The sequence below is a fragment of the Coregonus clupeaformis genome, unplaced genomic scaffold, assembly GCF_020615455.1.
Source record: "Coregonus clupeaformis isolate EN_2021a unplaced genomic scaffold, ASM2061545v1 scaf0143, whole genome shotgun sequence".
Taxonomy (NCBI): Eukaryota; Metazoa; Chordata; class Actinopteri; order Salmoniformes; family Salmonidae; genus Coregonus; species Coregonus clupeaformis.
Window position 1 is genome coordinate 434483 of NW_025533598.1, and position 15822 is coordinate 450304.

At 45.9% G+C, this 15822-nt stretch overlaps 1 protein-coding gene across 1 annotated transcript in view; it reads right to left on the bottom strand.

Annotated features, from left to right (window-relative positions):
• Positions 1–3946: 3946 nt before the first annotated feature.
• tmem135 (transmembrane protein 135) overlaps positions 3947–15822 on the bottom strand; it is a 62727-nt gene continuing 50851 nt past the window's right edge. Inside the window, exons 9-14 of the mRNA XM_045213706.1 lie at positions 8418–8585; positions 7271–7334; positions 5666–5742; positions 5455–5553; positions 4776–4843; positions 3947–4347 (exon numbers count right to left, since the gene is read on the bottom strand). Coding sequence (XP_045069641.1) covers positions 4215–4347; positions 4776–4843; positions 5455–5553; positions 5666–5742; positions 7271–7334; positions 8418–8585 — 609 coding nt within the window. The 3' untranslated portion in view covers positions 3947–4214. The remainder of the gene's footprint in view (positions 4348–4775; positions 4844–5454; positions 5554–5665; positions 5743–7270; positions 7335–8417; positions 8586–15822) is intronic.

A 15822-nucleotide genomic window follows, 5' to 3' on the forward strand; every position in this document is an offset into this window, starting at 1 on the left:
GATTGATTGCTTCTGTGGACAGGTGTCTTTATACAGGTAACAAACTGAGATTAGGAGCACTCCCTTTGAGAGTGTGCTCCTAATCTCAGCTCGTTACCTGTATAAAAGACACCTGGGAGCCAGAAATCTTTCTGATTGAGAGGGGGTCAAATACTTATTTCCCTCATTAAAATGCAAATCAATTTATAACATTTTTGACATGTGTTATTCTGGATTTTTTTGTTATTCTGTCTCTCACTATTCAAATAAACCTACCATTAAAATTATAGACTGATCATTTCTTTGTCAGTGGGCAAACGTACAAAATCAGCAGGGGATCAAATACTTTTTTCCCTCACTGTATGGTTTGTTCAGTGGTGAGTTAGTCTCATGGTTTCTTTGTCCAGTCCCAAAATAACAGACAGCGTACAACAGGATTCTACAAAATATTTTAATAGAAAGTCATTACACCTTCTGGAAACATCAACCAATAGAAAGTCATTACACCTTCTGGAAACATCAACCAATAGAAAGTCATTACACCTTCTGGAAACATCAACCAATAGAAAGTCATTACACCTTCTGGAAACATCAACCAATAGAAAGTCATTACACCTTCTGGAAACATCAACCAATAGAAAGTCATTACACCTTCTGGAAACATCAACCAATAGAAAGTCATTACACCTTCTGGAAACATCAACCAATAGAAAGTCATTAAACCTTCTGGAAAATTCAACAAAATACTGAACATGTTGCTAAATTCGTTTATACATAAATTACAAACATTGTCATACAGGTATTTATGTCATAAAGGTATTTATTTATATATTTTGAGATAATAGTCAAGTATCATACATTTTAGTCTGTATATTGCTATATTTAAAAGATCTCTGCTACGTTTCTATGGTGATTTCTGTTACATTATGCTTTTCACAATCAGTTTCTCTCAACCTGGAGAGACAGAGAGAGAGGGGAGGGAAGGGAGGGAGGGAGGGGAGGGTGAGAGAGGGAGGGAGGGAGGGGAGGGTGAGAGAGGGAGGGAGGGAGGGGGAGGGTGAGGGAGGGAGGGGGGAGGGGTGAGGAGGAGGGAGGGAGGGAGGAGGGAGGGAGGGAGGGAGGGAGGGAGGGAGAGTGGAGGAAGGGAAGGAGGGAGGGTGGAGGGAGGGAGGGAGAGAGAGTGGAGGAAGGGAAGGAGGGAGGGTGGAGAGAGGGTGGAGGGAGGGAGGGTGGAGGGAGGGTGGAGGGAGGGGGGTGGAGAGAGGGAGGGAGGGAAAAGGATTGGGACCTGACAGTTTTAACTCAGTCAATTAAAGAAGTCGATTGAATATGTCCAATGTTTTATAAAAGGAGTTTTCAATTTAGTAGAGGATTAATCTGAACTTCCACTCAAGTAGAACTTTCACTTGGCCTCCAATTGACATCAATAAATTACTAAGTGGAAAGTCGAATTGAGAACTGAATCAAGCCTGCCCCCTGGTGGAGAGATCAGGAGTTACTGTGCTGCTGAACTGAGGTGTGTTGCCATTGAGTGGCCGTCTCCGATGGCCGTACTTGTGTTCTAAATAGCAGGCCTTTTGGGTATGCGATTAGTTAATTTTTTTATATAGTAGGTGAAATTTAAAAAATGTTGAATACTTTAAACACCAGGAAGTCATACTCATTTCGCATTTCATCTAGTAGAATTCGCTGCACATTATTGAGGAAGAGAGTCGTCTTTCCAGACCCACATGCATCTGACAACAGTTGATAATCAGCTGGGGGGACGGGCTGTGATGAACAAATGGCGGGAATCAACGCAACTGCACGAGGATGACTCATTCCCAGTAGGACGAGACTAGCATGCTGATATTTGTTGCTTACTGCATTCGTTTTTTACTAAACACCACGTTTTAAATAGCAGTGTCGTAGTTTTCGAGTCCAGGACTCACCTTCTCATGACACTAGCACTGAGATGGTTCTAAGGAGAGGCAACAACCGATGGTAGCTAACCAGACATCGTAAGATCCGTCAGGCGTCTGAGCAGCACTAGATGAGCAGTGTAGTTCTGTTCCCGGGGACACCCAGCCTACACCAGCCGGTTAGCTGCAGTGTGGGCAGACAGGCTCCGCCTCTGATTATTCACAACGGTCTTGCTTTCCCGTAGCTGACCAGTCACCCACCAGCCTTCTAGTTAAGATACCCAACGGTCTTGCTTTCCCGTAGCTGACCAGTCACCCACCAGCCTTCTAGTTAAGATACCCAACGGTCTTGCTTTCCCGTAGCTGACCAGTCACCCACCAGCCTTCTAGTTAAGATACCCAACGGTCTTGCTTTCCCGTAGCTGACCAGTCACCCACCAGCCTTCTAGTTAAGATACCCAACGGTCTTGAATTTGTCATCTCGTCAAACCCTCCCACTTGCCGCACTGGATCCAATAGCAATGGCAAGTCTCTCTCTTTTCCTCAGAGAAAACGGCTTGATTCTAGCCCTTACCATTCCAAAGATATGACCATATTACCAGCGCTACATCTGTCCTTCTAGCATCATAATCTAAAACAAAGCCACTTGAAGACCAGACGGTTAACCATTTCTTTAGGCTACACTCCACCTTGTTCAGTCATGTTTCCTCACTAGCTAGCGAGCTAACATGGTACCATTACCTAGTAAACACTGGGTGGCACAAAAAGAAAGGAAAACGATAGCAAACGATGTATTGACTAAATCGCTCTGTCCACTACACTGTATCTGACTGGGTCAATTACGTTATATGGAGTTAATGTGGACCCAGTGACTTAGACTCGAGCACTCGGACCAGGACTCGAGCACTGGTGACTCGGACTTCAGCCATTAGGGACTCGAGCACTGGTGACTCGGACTTCAGCCATTAGGGACTCGAGCACTGGTGACTCGGACTTCAGCCATAGGGACTCGAGCACTGGTGACTCGGACTTCAGCCATTAGGGACTCGAGCACTGGTGACTCGGACTTCAGCCATTAGGGACTCGAGCACTGGTGACTCGGACTTCAGCCATTAGGGACTCGAGCACTGGTGACTCGGACTTCAGCCATAGGGACTCGAGCACTGGTGACTCGGACTTCAGCCATAGGGACTCGAGCACTGGTGACTCGGACTTCAGCCATTAGGGACTCGAGCACTGGTGACTCGGACTTCAGCCATTAGGGGACTCGAGCACTGGTGACTCGGACTTCAGCCATAGGGACTCGAGCACTGGTGACTCGGACTTCAGCCATAGGGACTCGAGCACTGGTGACTCGGACTTCAGCCATTAGGGACTCGAGCACTGGTGACTCGGACTTCAGCCATTAGGGACTCGTGACTCGAATATTGGTGACTCGGGACTTCAGCCATTAGGGACTCGTGACTCGAGCACTGGTGACTCGGACTTCAGCCATTAGGGACTCGTGACTCGAACATTGGTGACTCGGACTTCAGCCATTAGTGACTCGTGACTCGAACATTGGTGAGTCGGACTCCAGCACAGGGACTTGGGCCTCGACTCAGACTAAGTTTAGTGACTGCTAAATAGTATGTAGTATGATTAGTACACAGCGTACCGTTTTAGTAAGTAGTAGGCTAGCCAGATTTGGGACAGTGGAACCCCACAAGGTTGTTTTCCACAACAGAACACCCTGTGGATCCACAAATGCTAATTCATTGTGTTCCTCTCAGCACGGTTAGAGCTCCTCCTCCATTACCAAGGCAACGGCTAGAAAACTCCACCTCCCAGGATGCATCAGCCCTGTCCAGCACCTCCCCCCTCCCACCTGCACCTTAACTCAGTTACCACAAAATCAACCCCTAGCCCCTTATTCACTAGTGCAGATCTGAGAGGATTGGATAGGTTTAAGCCATATTGCTCATATTAAAAAATCAACTCAGATCTCCAGATGCCTACTGGCTAGGGCAGTTTCCCAAACCCGGTCCTGGGCCCCCCCTTCTCCCTCCCTCCCTCCCTTCTCCCTCCCTCCCTCCCTCCCTCCTCACCACATTACAATATCATCTGCCCTCTACGAGTACGACAGCCTTAAGAATGCCGTATGCAGAGTCTTCACACAGACACAGGTCCTTACAGAGAGCCAGTGTGTTCCCTATATAGTGCACTATCCTACGGGCCCTGGTCAAAAGTAGTGCCCTCTATAGGGAACAGGATACCATTTGGGACGCATGTCAGAGAACCAGAGGAGACTTCTCCCCCCCCTGGCTGACCCCCTGCCCTCTTAACAGTGTGGGGTCAACCCAGAGTGATGTCCTGTCCAGGGGTCAGGGTGGTATGGTGGGTGTCCAGTCTGGGCATGACGCCTTGGAAGTCTCTGGAGGCCTGGGTCCCAAACACATCCAGCACCCCCCTGTTCATAAAAGCAAACCTGTAGAGGGAGAGAGAGGGATTTTAGTCACCAACACACACACACACACACACACACACACACACACACACACACACACACACACACACACACACACACACACACACACACACACACACACACACACACACACACACACACACACACCAGACCTGGGTTCAAATATGTGTATTTTAGTATCTGGTATTTAAATGTGTATTTCCAAATACATTAAAATATTCAATTTCTTGTCTTTTCAAATAAAATATATATCGAATGTATGTGAAAGTATTTGAAATAGTATTTGAACCCAGGTCTGAGACACACAGACAAACAGATATTGCTATAGCTTGGAAAATAAATAAATGGATGACAACATAATGATGTCTGTTTCCCTTTAGAAGTTAAACCCGCTCGGTGTTTTGTTCCTAACTAACGAGTAGACACACCTGCCCTTGGTGAGCCTGAGGAGAAACTTCCAGTAGGAGGGTCTGAGATTCTGCACCTCCATCACCGCCTAAGACAGAAAGAGAGAGAGAGAGAGAGAGAGAGAGAGAGAGAGAGAGAGAGAGAGAGAGAGAGAGAGAGAAGAGAGAGCGAGAGAGAGACAGAGAGAGAGAGAGACAGAGAGAGAGAGAGAGAGAGAGACAGAGAAAGAGAGAGAGACAGAGAGAGACAGAGAGAGAGAGAGAGACAGAGAGAGAGAGAGAGACAGAGAGAGAGAGACAGAGAGAGAGAGAGAGAGAGAGAGAGAGACAGAGAGAGAGAGAGAGACAGAGAGAGAGAGACAGAGAGAGAGAGAGAGAGACAGAGAGAGAGAGAGAGAGAGAGAGAGAGAGACAGAGAGAGAGAGAGAGACACAGAGAGAGAGAGAGAGAGAGAGAGAGAGAGAGAGAGAGAGAGAGAGAGAGAGAGAGAGAGAGAGAGAGAGAGAGAGAGAGAGAGAGAGAGAGAGAGAGAGAGAGACAGAGAAAGAGAGAGAGACAGAGAAGAGAGAGAGAGAGAGACAGAGAGACAGAGAGAGAGAGAGAGAGAGAGAGAGAGAGAGAGAAAGAAAGGAGGATTGCGTCAGCACTGAGCAGTGTGTGTGTGTGTGTATGTGTATGTGTGTGTGTGTGTGTGTCTTACAGCCTGGAAGCAGATTGCGGTAGATATGGCGTAGATAATGGTGTCAGCCTGGGAGAAGTAGGGGAGGCGGCCCGTCTCAATGCCTTTAAAGTACATCGTCTGGAGAGGGACACAGTGGTACAATAAAGATACGTGGTTTTCATCTGACAGACATCCGAGGCAGTAGTATAACTTCCTACAATACTACAGGTGAAATGGGACACAGCCTCACCTCCACTAGCTTGGAGAACAGGTACATGGAGATTGTTGTGCTTTTGTAGAAGAACATGGACATGCCAGCCAGGAACCCTAGGGAGAGAGAGAGAGATGGAGGAGAGGGAGAGATGGAGAGAGATGGAGGAGAGGGAGAGATGGAGAGAGATGGAGGAGAGGGAGAGAGAGAGAGGGATGGAGGAGAGGGAGAGAGAGAGAGGGATGGAGGATAGGGAGAGAGAGAGAGGTGGAGGAGAGGGAGAGAGAGAGAAATGGAGGAGAGCGAGGAGAGAGAGACAGAGGAGAGGGAGAGAGAGAGAGGTGGAGGAGAGGGAGAGGTGGAGGAGAGGGAGAGATGGAGGAGAGCGAGGAGAGAGAGAGACGGAGGAGAGCGAGGAGAGAGAGAGACAGAGGAGAGGGGAGAGAGAGAGATGGAGGAGAGGGAGAGAGAGAGAGAGATGGAGGAGAGGGAGAGAGAGAGAAATGGAGGAGAGGGAGAGAGAGAGATGGAGGAGAGGGAGAGAGAGAGAAATGGAGGAGAGGGAGAGAGAGATGGAGGAGAGGGAGAGAGAGAGAAATGGAGGAGAGGGAGAGAGAGAGAAATGGAGGAGAGGGAGAGAGAGAGACATGGAGGAGAGGGAGAGAGATGGAGGAGAGGGAGAGAGAGAGACATGGAGGAGAGGGAGAGAGAGAGACATGGAGGAGAGGGAGAGAGAGAGAGATGGAGGAGAGGGAGAGAGAGAGAGATGGAGGAGAGAGAGAGAGAGAGAGATGGAGGAGAGAGAGAGAGAGAGAGATGGAGGAGAGGGAGAGAGAGAGAGATGGAGGAGAGGGAGAGAGAGAGGGATGGAGGAGAGGGAGAGAGAGAGAGAAGGAGGGAGAGAGAGGAGAGGATAGAGAGATGGAGGAGGGAGAGAGAAAGAGGGAGAGAGAGGAGAGGAGAGAGAGAGGAGAGGGAGAGAGAGAGAGATGGAGGAGAGGGAGAGAGAGAGAGAGGTGGAGGAGAGGGAGAGAGAGAGAAGGAGGGAGGAGAGGGAGAGAGAGAGATGGAGGAGAGGGAGAGAGAGAGAGATGGAGGAGAGGGAGAGAGAGAGACGGAGGAGAGCGAGGAGAGAGAGAGACAGAGGAGAGAGAGAAACAGAGGAGGGAGAGAGGAGAGGAGAGAGAAAGAGGGAGAGAGAGGAGAGGATAGAGAGATGGAGGAGGGAGAGGCCGAGAGATGGAGGAGGGAGAGAGAAAGAGGGAGAGAGGAGAGAGAGATGGAGGAGGGAGAGACACAGAGAGAGAGAGAGAGAGAGAGAGAGAGAGAGAGAGAGAGAGAGAGAGAGAGAGAGAGAGAGAGAGAGAGAGAGAGAGAGAGAGAGAGAGAGATGGAGGAGAGAGAGAGAGAGAGAGAGAGAGAGCGAGAGAGAGAGAGAGATGGAGGAGAGAGAGAGAGAGAGAGATGGAGGAGGGAGAGAGGAGAGAGAAAGAGAGAGAGAGAGAGAAGAGAGAGAGAGAGGGGATTCAATGGGACAAAAACGGAATTGAATGCATTGCTGGACTCTGTAACCAATGACTAGCTGATTGGACAGTGGTAAGACTTCCAGCTAGCCGATAGGACACTGGAAAGTCTCTGACCTACCAGCTATGAGGGCGTGGAGCTCGTCGTCAACGTTACGCACCCAACGCAGCAAGCAGCTGGTCCCCTGGGGAGAGAGAGTGTAGTTCATATCAGAGAGAAAGAGAATATATGTACCTTGTATATTGAGACAAAGGACCCTAGGAATGATAGAGAAGAAGAAAGGGATATATACAGTGTTGGGGGTAAGATGTTACAGCCGTCCTTCATAACTCAGTTGCCAGAGAGGAAGGAAACTGCTCAGGGATTTCACCATGAGGCCAATGGTGACTTTAAAACAGTTACAGAGTTTAATGGCTGTGAATAGGAGAAAACTGAGGATGGATCAACAACATTGTAGTTACTCCACAATACTAACCTAAATGACAGAGTGAAAAGAAAGCCTGTACAGAATAAAAATATTCCAAAACATGCATCCTGTTTGCAACAAGGCACTAAAGTAAAACAGCACACAATTGGGAAAATAAATTAACTTTATGCCCTGAATACAAAGCGTTATGTTTGGGCCAAATCAAACAACATATCACTGAGTACCACTCTTCATATTTTCAAGCATGTCCAAGATGGAGGACAACCGATCCTGGCAGACCTTATGGGTCCTTGAGGCAGATTTGTTCAGCATGAGGAAAGACGCGTACATACAAAGTCAAGTCTCCAGGTCAAACGGGGGTGGTGGATACGAGGGTTTAAGTGAGACTGCTTATAACAGCGCCACCTATAGGCCAATGGGTGCCATTTTGTCTGACCAAGTAACTCATGGCCTCTAGTTTCTGTTGTGCCAAATTAGAACAGTGTTAACAATCTGTTGTGTAACTAACGACTTACCCAGGCAGTAATAAACTGTGAACCCCTAACTAGTAGTGTAACTAACGACTTACCCAGGCAGTAATAAACTGTGAACCCCTAACTAGTAGTGTAACTAACGACTTACCCAGGCAGTAATAAACTGTGAACCCCTAACTAGTAGTGTAACTAACGACTTACCCAGGCAGTAATAAACTGTGAACCTCTAACTAGTAGTGTAACTAATGACTTTTCCCAGGCAGTAATAAGTAATTAGTTCCTGTTGAAAGAAGTAACTAGTAATATGCAATGACATTTTTAAGTAACTAATCCCAACACTGGATATATATATATATATAGTGTTTACCTTGTATATGGAGACGAAGGACCCTAGGAAGGCCCCTAGCTGGAAGTTCTCTTTGTTGTAGAAGAGAGAAGGGAGGCGGGAGGGTTTCGTAAAGACCTGGCGGAACGCTGACGGAACCTTCAGACAACACTGGATCAGGTAGCCCACACTGAACATGCGGATGAAGCCCTGGAGACAACATGAATAGACCATTACTATAACGTGTTATAACCTTCAGACAACACTGGATCAGGTAGCCCACACTGAACATGCGGATGAAGCCCTGGAGACAACATGAATAGACCATTACTATAACGTGTTATAACCTTCAGACAACACTGGATCAGGTAGCCCACACTGAACATGCGGATGAAGCCCTGGAGACAACATGAATAGACCATTACTATAACGTGTTATAACCTTCAGACAACACTGGATCAGGTAGCCCACACTGAACATGAAGCCCTAGAAACCACGTTACTACAATACGATATCACAGTTTCTAAACCCGGAGACGCAACATTGCCAGACTTCTGGGAACGCTTGTGAAGCAGACCAGGCCGACCAGGCAGACCAGGCCGACCAGGCAGACCAAGCAGACCAGGCAGACCAGGCCGACCAGGCCGACCAGGCAGACCAGGCCGACCAGGCCGACCAGGCAGACCAGGCAGACCAAGCAGACCAGGCCGACCAGGCAGACCAGGCCGACCAGGCAGACCAGGCAGACCAGGCCGACCAGGCAGACCAGGCCGACCAGGCAGACCAGGCCGACCAGGCAGACCAGGCAGACCAGGCCGACCAGGCCGACCAGGCAGACCAGGCCGACCAGGCCGGGGTTAGAGAAGTCAATGAGAGAAGTGAAACATTCTTCCTTAGTTGTTCATTTTCTCAAAATCTAAAAAGGCACAACCTAGACTGGAGCCAATGTCTTCAGTAGTTGAACATTAGACCCGATGACGTGTTTCTGCTTAGCTAGCCAACGTCGACATGACACGGCCTGCGAGCGGTGATCGGGGATTTCTACTGGAGAAGCAGCGTCTGCCGATCTTCTTTGACGATATACTTTATTGACCATTTACATGGAAATCCATTTTGTGAAGTCAGAATACACATACCCTCAAGATAATACACTAGAATTAGGGTCAAACAATAAAACATTTAAAAGAGGATCAAGTTGATCACATGGTTTTCTGTTTCAAATTTAAAAAACATTACATTGGATTGTAGGTATATAAAAAATAAAAATTATATATATATATATAAATATACACAAAAAATATATTAGATAACAATAGATCAGTCAGGTCTGAGTTCATGATATCATAGAGCTATGAGATCTAGATACTGATCTATGTTCTTCAACATGCTGGTTCTAATCCAGGCTCTGTCGCAGCCGGCCGCGACCGGGAGACCCATGGGCGGCGCACAATTGGCCCAGCGTTGTCCAGGGTAGGGGAGGGAATGGCCGGCAGGGATGTAGCTCAGTTGATAGAGCATGGCGTTTGCAACGCCAGGGTTGTGGGTTCGATTCCCACGGGGGGCCAGTATTACAAACAAATATATATATATATATATATATATTGTATTCACTAACTGTAAGTCGCTCTGGATAAGAGCGTCTGCTAAATGACTAAAATGTAAATGTAAATGTAAAATATCATAGAGCTATGAGATCTAGATACTGATCTATAGTGGATGGGTATAGTTTATAGTGGATGGGTATCGTTTATAGTGGATGGGTATCGTTTATTTTTTTTAATTTTTTTTTTTGTTTATAGTGGATGGGTATCGTTTATAGTGGATGGGTATCGTTTATAGTGGATGGGTATCGTTTATAGTGGATGGGTATCGTTTATAGTGGATGGGTATCGTTTATAGTGGATGGGTATCATTTATAGTGGATGGGTATCGTTTATAGTGGATGGGTATCGTTTATAGTGGATGGGTATCGTTTATAGTGGATGGGTATCGTTTATAGTGGATGGGTATCGTTTATAGTGGATGGGTATCGCTTTATAGTGGATGGGTATCGTTTATAGTGGATGGGTATCGTTTTATAGTGGATGGGTATCGTTTATAGTGGATGGGTATCGTTTATAGTGGATGGGTATCGTTTATAGTGGATGGGTATCGTTTATAGTGGATGGGTATCGTTTATAGTGGATGGGCATCGCTTATAGTGGATGGGCATCGTTATAGTGGATGGGTATCGTTTATAGTGGATGGGTATCGTTATAGTGGATGGGTATCGTTTATAGTGGATGGGTATCGTTTATAGTGGATGGGTATCGTTTATAGTGGATGGGTATCGTTTATAGTGGATGGGTATCGTTTATAGTGGATGGGTATCGGGTGTGGTTATAGTGGATGGGTATCGTTTATAGTGGATGGGTATCGTTTATAGTGGATGGGTATCGTTTATAGTGGATGGGTATAGTTTATAGTGGATGGGTATCGTTTATAGTGGATGGGTATCGTTTATAGTGGATGGGTATAGTTTATAGTGGATGGGTATCGTTTATAGTGGATGGGTATAGTTTATAGTGGATGGGCATCGTTTATAGTGGATGGGTATCGTTTATAGTGGATGGGTATCGTTTATAGTGGATGGGTATCGTTTATAGTGGATGGGTATAGTTTATAGTGGATGGGTATCGTTTATAGTGGATGGGTATAGTTTATAGTGGATGGGTATAGTTTATAGTGGATTTTAGGGTTAGGCCCTGTGTAGCTCAGTTGGTAGAGCGTGGCGTTTGCAACGCCAGGGTTGTGGGTTCGATTCCCACGTGGGGCCAGTATGAAATATGTATGCACTCACTGACTGTAAGTCGCTCTGGATAAGAGTGTCTGCTAAATGACTAAAATGTTAAATGTATGCCAGTTAGGCTCTACACCAGTTGTAAAGCGGATTAATGTGCTTCATTTTAAGAAGTTATTTGGCCACTTTAGTTGCGATACAAACCTTATCAGAACATATAGGCCTATGGGCTAGGCTACATGAGGTGTGGGACTATGATTAGAAAAAAGTCGCAAAAGAAAAGCATGCGCTGTTTCTTGCCTTATGCTGGGCATCATTCACAAGTGATAATATATAATTCACAAGTGATAGGCTAATATTGTCACCCATCAGACTATTCTTGATTTAATCTTGTCTTTACATATACTAAATAATATATGTGTGAAATAAGTTTTTTGATTTAGAATGGACCATTATCATGCACCTGTCTCGAAACAGGGGCAGGGTAAAGAAATACATGTCATCTATGCACTTAAATAGCAAATGGAGGACGCTTTTCCCGTGGTTCATTTTCATGCCAGCCAGGTAGGCTATACTCCTGTTGTAAAGAGAAGCAATGTGCTTAATATTAGGAAAGTTGAGAAATAAATATAGTAGGCCTAGCCTATAGAAAGCTGATGGGATCCTCCTCTTTTTAATAGAGGCCATCACTCTGTTTGAGCAACACGAGCTCTCATGAAGTGTTTGATTCGATTTCCGATTACATTTGCATTGATGTCAGAGTGATTAGAGGGACAATAGAGTGCTGAGTACCAGGCAGTTAGCTAGTTTGGTAGGCTACTAATGACCAGCAGCAGCATCAGAGCTTGGAGAAGCCTAATTACCGTGACTAAACGGTCACGTGGAATTTGACTGCCGTCATGACTCGTGACTGCCGGTGTGGCGGTAATACGGTCACCGTAACAGCCCATGTCTAATAAATTGACACATACATGTTATTCCATCATTGCATCCAAACTGCTCACGCGCTGCAAGTCACGCCTCTCCCATCTCCTCATTGGTTTTTAGGCGCATCTAGCCACGTGGGTGATTGAAAGATGAACTGAGGTCCACACTCCAGTCCAGTAGGTGGTGGTAATGCACCTTAAAGTTGGTTGCCAACCGCCATATAAAGTCCAAAGAAGAAGAAGAAGCCTGAAGGAGGAGAGATTACTTGAATTGTTTACCCTTTTATCTGTGGATTAATTGTCGGAGTAGAGGACCTTGTGCATTTCAGGTAAAATAACAACCCAATGTTTATATCCCAGGACAAATTAGCTAGCAACAGCAAGCTAGCTAGCTAGCTAAACGGCCATAAAATCAACATACACGCGCGAGCGGCATGGTCAGCATGTAACCTTGACACAGTAGGCTGTAGTAGTGGTAGCAGTAGTAGTGGTAGCAGTAGTAGCAGTAGTAGTAGTGGTAGCAGTAGTAGTGGTAGCAGTAGTAGTGGTAGCAGTAGTAGTGGTAGCAGTAGTAGTGCAGAGTGGTAGCAGTAGTAGTGGTGTAGTAGTAGCAGGTAGTGGTAGCAGCAGTAGTGGTAGTAGTAGATGTAGTAGTGGTAGCAGTAGTAGTGCAGCAGTAGTAGTGGTAGCAGTAGCAGTAGCAGTGGCAGTAGTGGTAGCAGTAGTAGTGGTAGCAGTAGTGTAGTGGTAGTAGTAGTAGTGGTAGCAGAGTAGTGGTAGCAGTAGTGGCAGCAGCAGTGGTAGCGTAAGAGTAGAGCAGTAGTAGTGGTAGCAGTAGTAGTGGCAGCAGTAGCAGTAGTAGTGGTAGCAGTAGTAGTGGTAGCAGTAGTAGTGGTAGCAGTAGTAGTGGTAGCAGTAGTAGTGGTAGCAGTAGTAGTGGTAGCAGTAGTAGTGGTAGCAGTAGCAGTAGTAGCAGTAGTAGTAGCAGTAGCAATGTAGTAGTAGCAGCGGTGGCAGCAGTAGTGGCAGCAGTAGTAGTGGCAGTAGTAGTGGTAGTAGTAGTAGTAGTAGTCAGAGTAGCAGTAGTAGTAGTAGTAGTGTAGCAGCAGAGATAGCAATAGTAGTGAGTAGTAGTGGTAGCAGTGAGTAGTGGTAGCAGTAGTAAGTAGTAGTAGTAGCAGTGGCAGAAGTAGCAGTAGTAGTGGTAGCAGTAGTAGCAGTAGTAGGCAGTAGCAGTAGCAGTAGTAGTAGTGGCAGTAGCAGAGTAGCAGTGTGTGCAGTAGTGAGTGGTATGTTAGCAGTAGCAGTAGTAAAAGTAGTGTAGTAGTAGTAGTAGTAGTAGTAGTGGTGGAGGTAGCAGTGGTAGTGGTAGCAGTAGTAGTAGTGGTAGTAGTAGTGGCAGAGTAGCAGTGGTAGTAAGAGTCAGTGGTAGTAGTAGCAGCAGCGGTAGTGGTGTGGCAGTTAAGTAGGTAGCAGTAGCAGTGAATAGAAGCGGTAGAGAGAGTGAGTGAGTAGAGTGGGTAGTAGGTAGTGGCAGTACTTAGTTAAAGGTAGTAGTAGTGTAGTAGTAGTAGTGCAGTATTGTGAGTGGTAGCAGTAGTAGTAGTAGTAGCAGTGGTCAAGAGCAGCGATGAAATGTTGGCAGTAAGTAAGTAGCAGCAGCAGCAGTGTGGAGCAGTGGCAGAAGCAGCGTAGCAGCAGTGGCAGCAGCAGCAGTGCGATGCAGAGAGGCGCGGCTAGCAGCAGCAGCGTTGTGGCAGTAGCAGTAGCAGTAGTAGTAGTAGTAGGCAAAAGAGTGGTCGTGCAGTAGAGCAGCGAGCAGCAGTATAGCATAAGCAGTGCAGCAGCAAGTGCAGCAGTAGCAGCAGCAGCAGAGCAGTGGGAGCAGTGGGGAGGTAGCAGAGTAGTGGAGCAGAGTAGTTAGTAGTAGTAGCAGCAGTAGTAGTAGTAGTAGTAGTAGCAGGAGAGCAGGTGGAGTAGTAGTGGAGTAGCAGTAGCAGTAGTGGAGAGTATGTGCAGCAGTAGTAGTAGTAGTAGTAGTAGTAGTAGTAGTAGTAGTAGTAGTAGTAGTAGTAGTAGCAGTAGTAGTGGTAGTAGTAGTGGTAGTAGTAGTGGTAGTAGTAGTGGTAGCAGTAGTAGTGGTAGCAGTAGTAGTGGTAGCAGTCATAGACTGTTCTCTCTGCTACCACGACGGCAAGCGGTACCCGAGTGCCAAGTCTAGGTCCAAAAGACTTCTCAACAGCTTCTACCCCCAAGCCATAAGACTCTGAACAGCTAATCATGGCTACCCGGACTATTTGCACTGCCCCCCACCCCATCCTTTTACGCTGCTGCTACTCTGTTAAGTATTTATGCATAGTCACTTTAACTCTACCCACATGTACATATTACCTCAACTACCTCAACTAGCCGGTGCCCCCGCACATTGACTCTGCAAACGTACACCCCCTGTATATATAGCCTCCCTACTGTCACTTTATTTTACTTCTGCTCTTTTTTCTCAACACTTTTTGTTGTTGTTTTATTCTTACTTTTTTGTTTTAAATAAATGCACTGTTGGTTAAGGGCTGTAAGTAAGCATTTCACTGTAATGTCTGCACCTGTTGTATTCGGCGCATGTGACCAATACAATTTGATTTGATTTGAGTAGTAGTAGTAGTAGTAGTAGTAGCAGTAGTAGTAGTAGTGGTAGTGGTAGTAGTGGTAGTAGTAGTAGTAGTAGTAGTAGTAGTAGTAGTAGTAGCAGTAGTAGTAGCAGTAGTAGTATACAGTATATATACAGTGCCTTCAGAAAGTATTTACACCCCTTGACTTATACCACGTTGTTGTGTTACAGCGTGAATTCAAAATACCCCATAATAACAAAAATGGAACATTTTTGCTAATTTATTGAAAATTAAATACAGAAATATCTCATTTACATAAGTATTCACAAAAGAGTCAATACATGTTAGAATCACCTTTGGCAGCGATTACAGCTGTGAGTCTTTCTGGGTAAGTCTCTAAGAGCTTTGCACACCTGGATTGTGCAATATTTGCACATTATTCTTTTTTAATTCTTCAAGCTCTGTCAAGTTGGTTGTTGATCATTGCTAGACAGCCATTTTCAGGTCTTGCCATAGATTTTCAAGCCGATTTAAGTCAAAACTGTAACTAGGCCACTCAGGAACATTCACTGTCTTCTTGGTAAGCAACTCCAGTCTATATTTGGCGTTATTTTGACATTATTGTCCTGCTGAAAGGAGAATTTGTCTCCCAGTGTCTGGTGGAAAGCAGACTGAACCAGGTTTTCCTCTAGGATTTTGCCTGTGCTTAGCTCCATTCCGTTTATTTTTTATCCTGAAAAACTCCCCATTTCTTAATGATTACAAGCATACCGTAACATCATGCAGCCACCACCGTTTATTTTTTACCCCCCCCAAAAAAAACTCCCTAGTCCTTGCCGATGACAAGCATACCCATAACATGATGTAGCCACCACCATGCTTGTAAATATGGAGAGTGGTACTCAGTAATGTGTTGTGTTGGATTGTCCCCAAACATAACACTTTGTATTCAGGACAAAAAGTTAATTTCTTTGCCACATTTTTCGCAGTATTACTTTAGTGCCTTGTGGCAAACAGGATTTATGTTTTCGATTTTTTTTTTCTTCTGTACAGGCTTCCTTCTTTTCACTCTGTCAATTAGGTTAGTATTGTGGAGTAACTACAATGTTGTTGATTCATCCTCAGTTTTCTCCTAT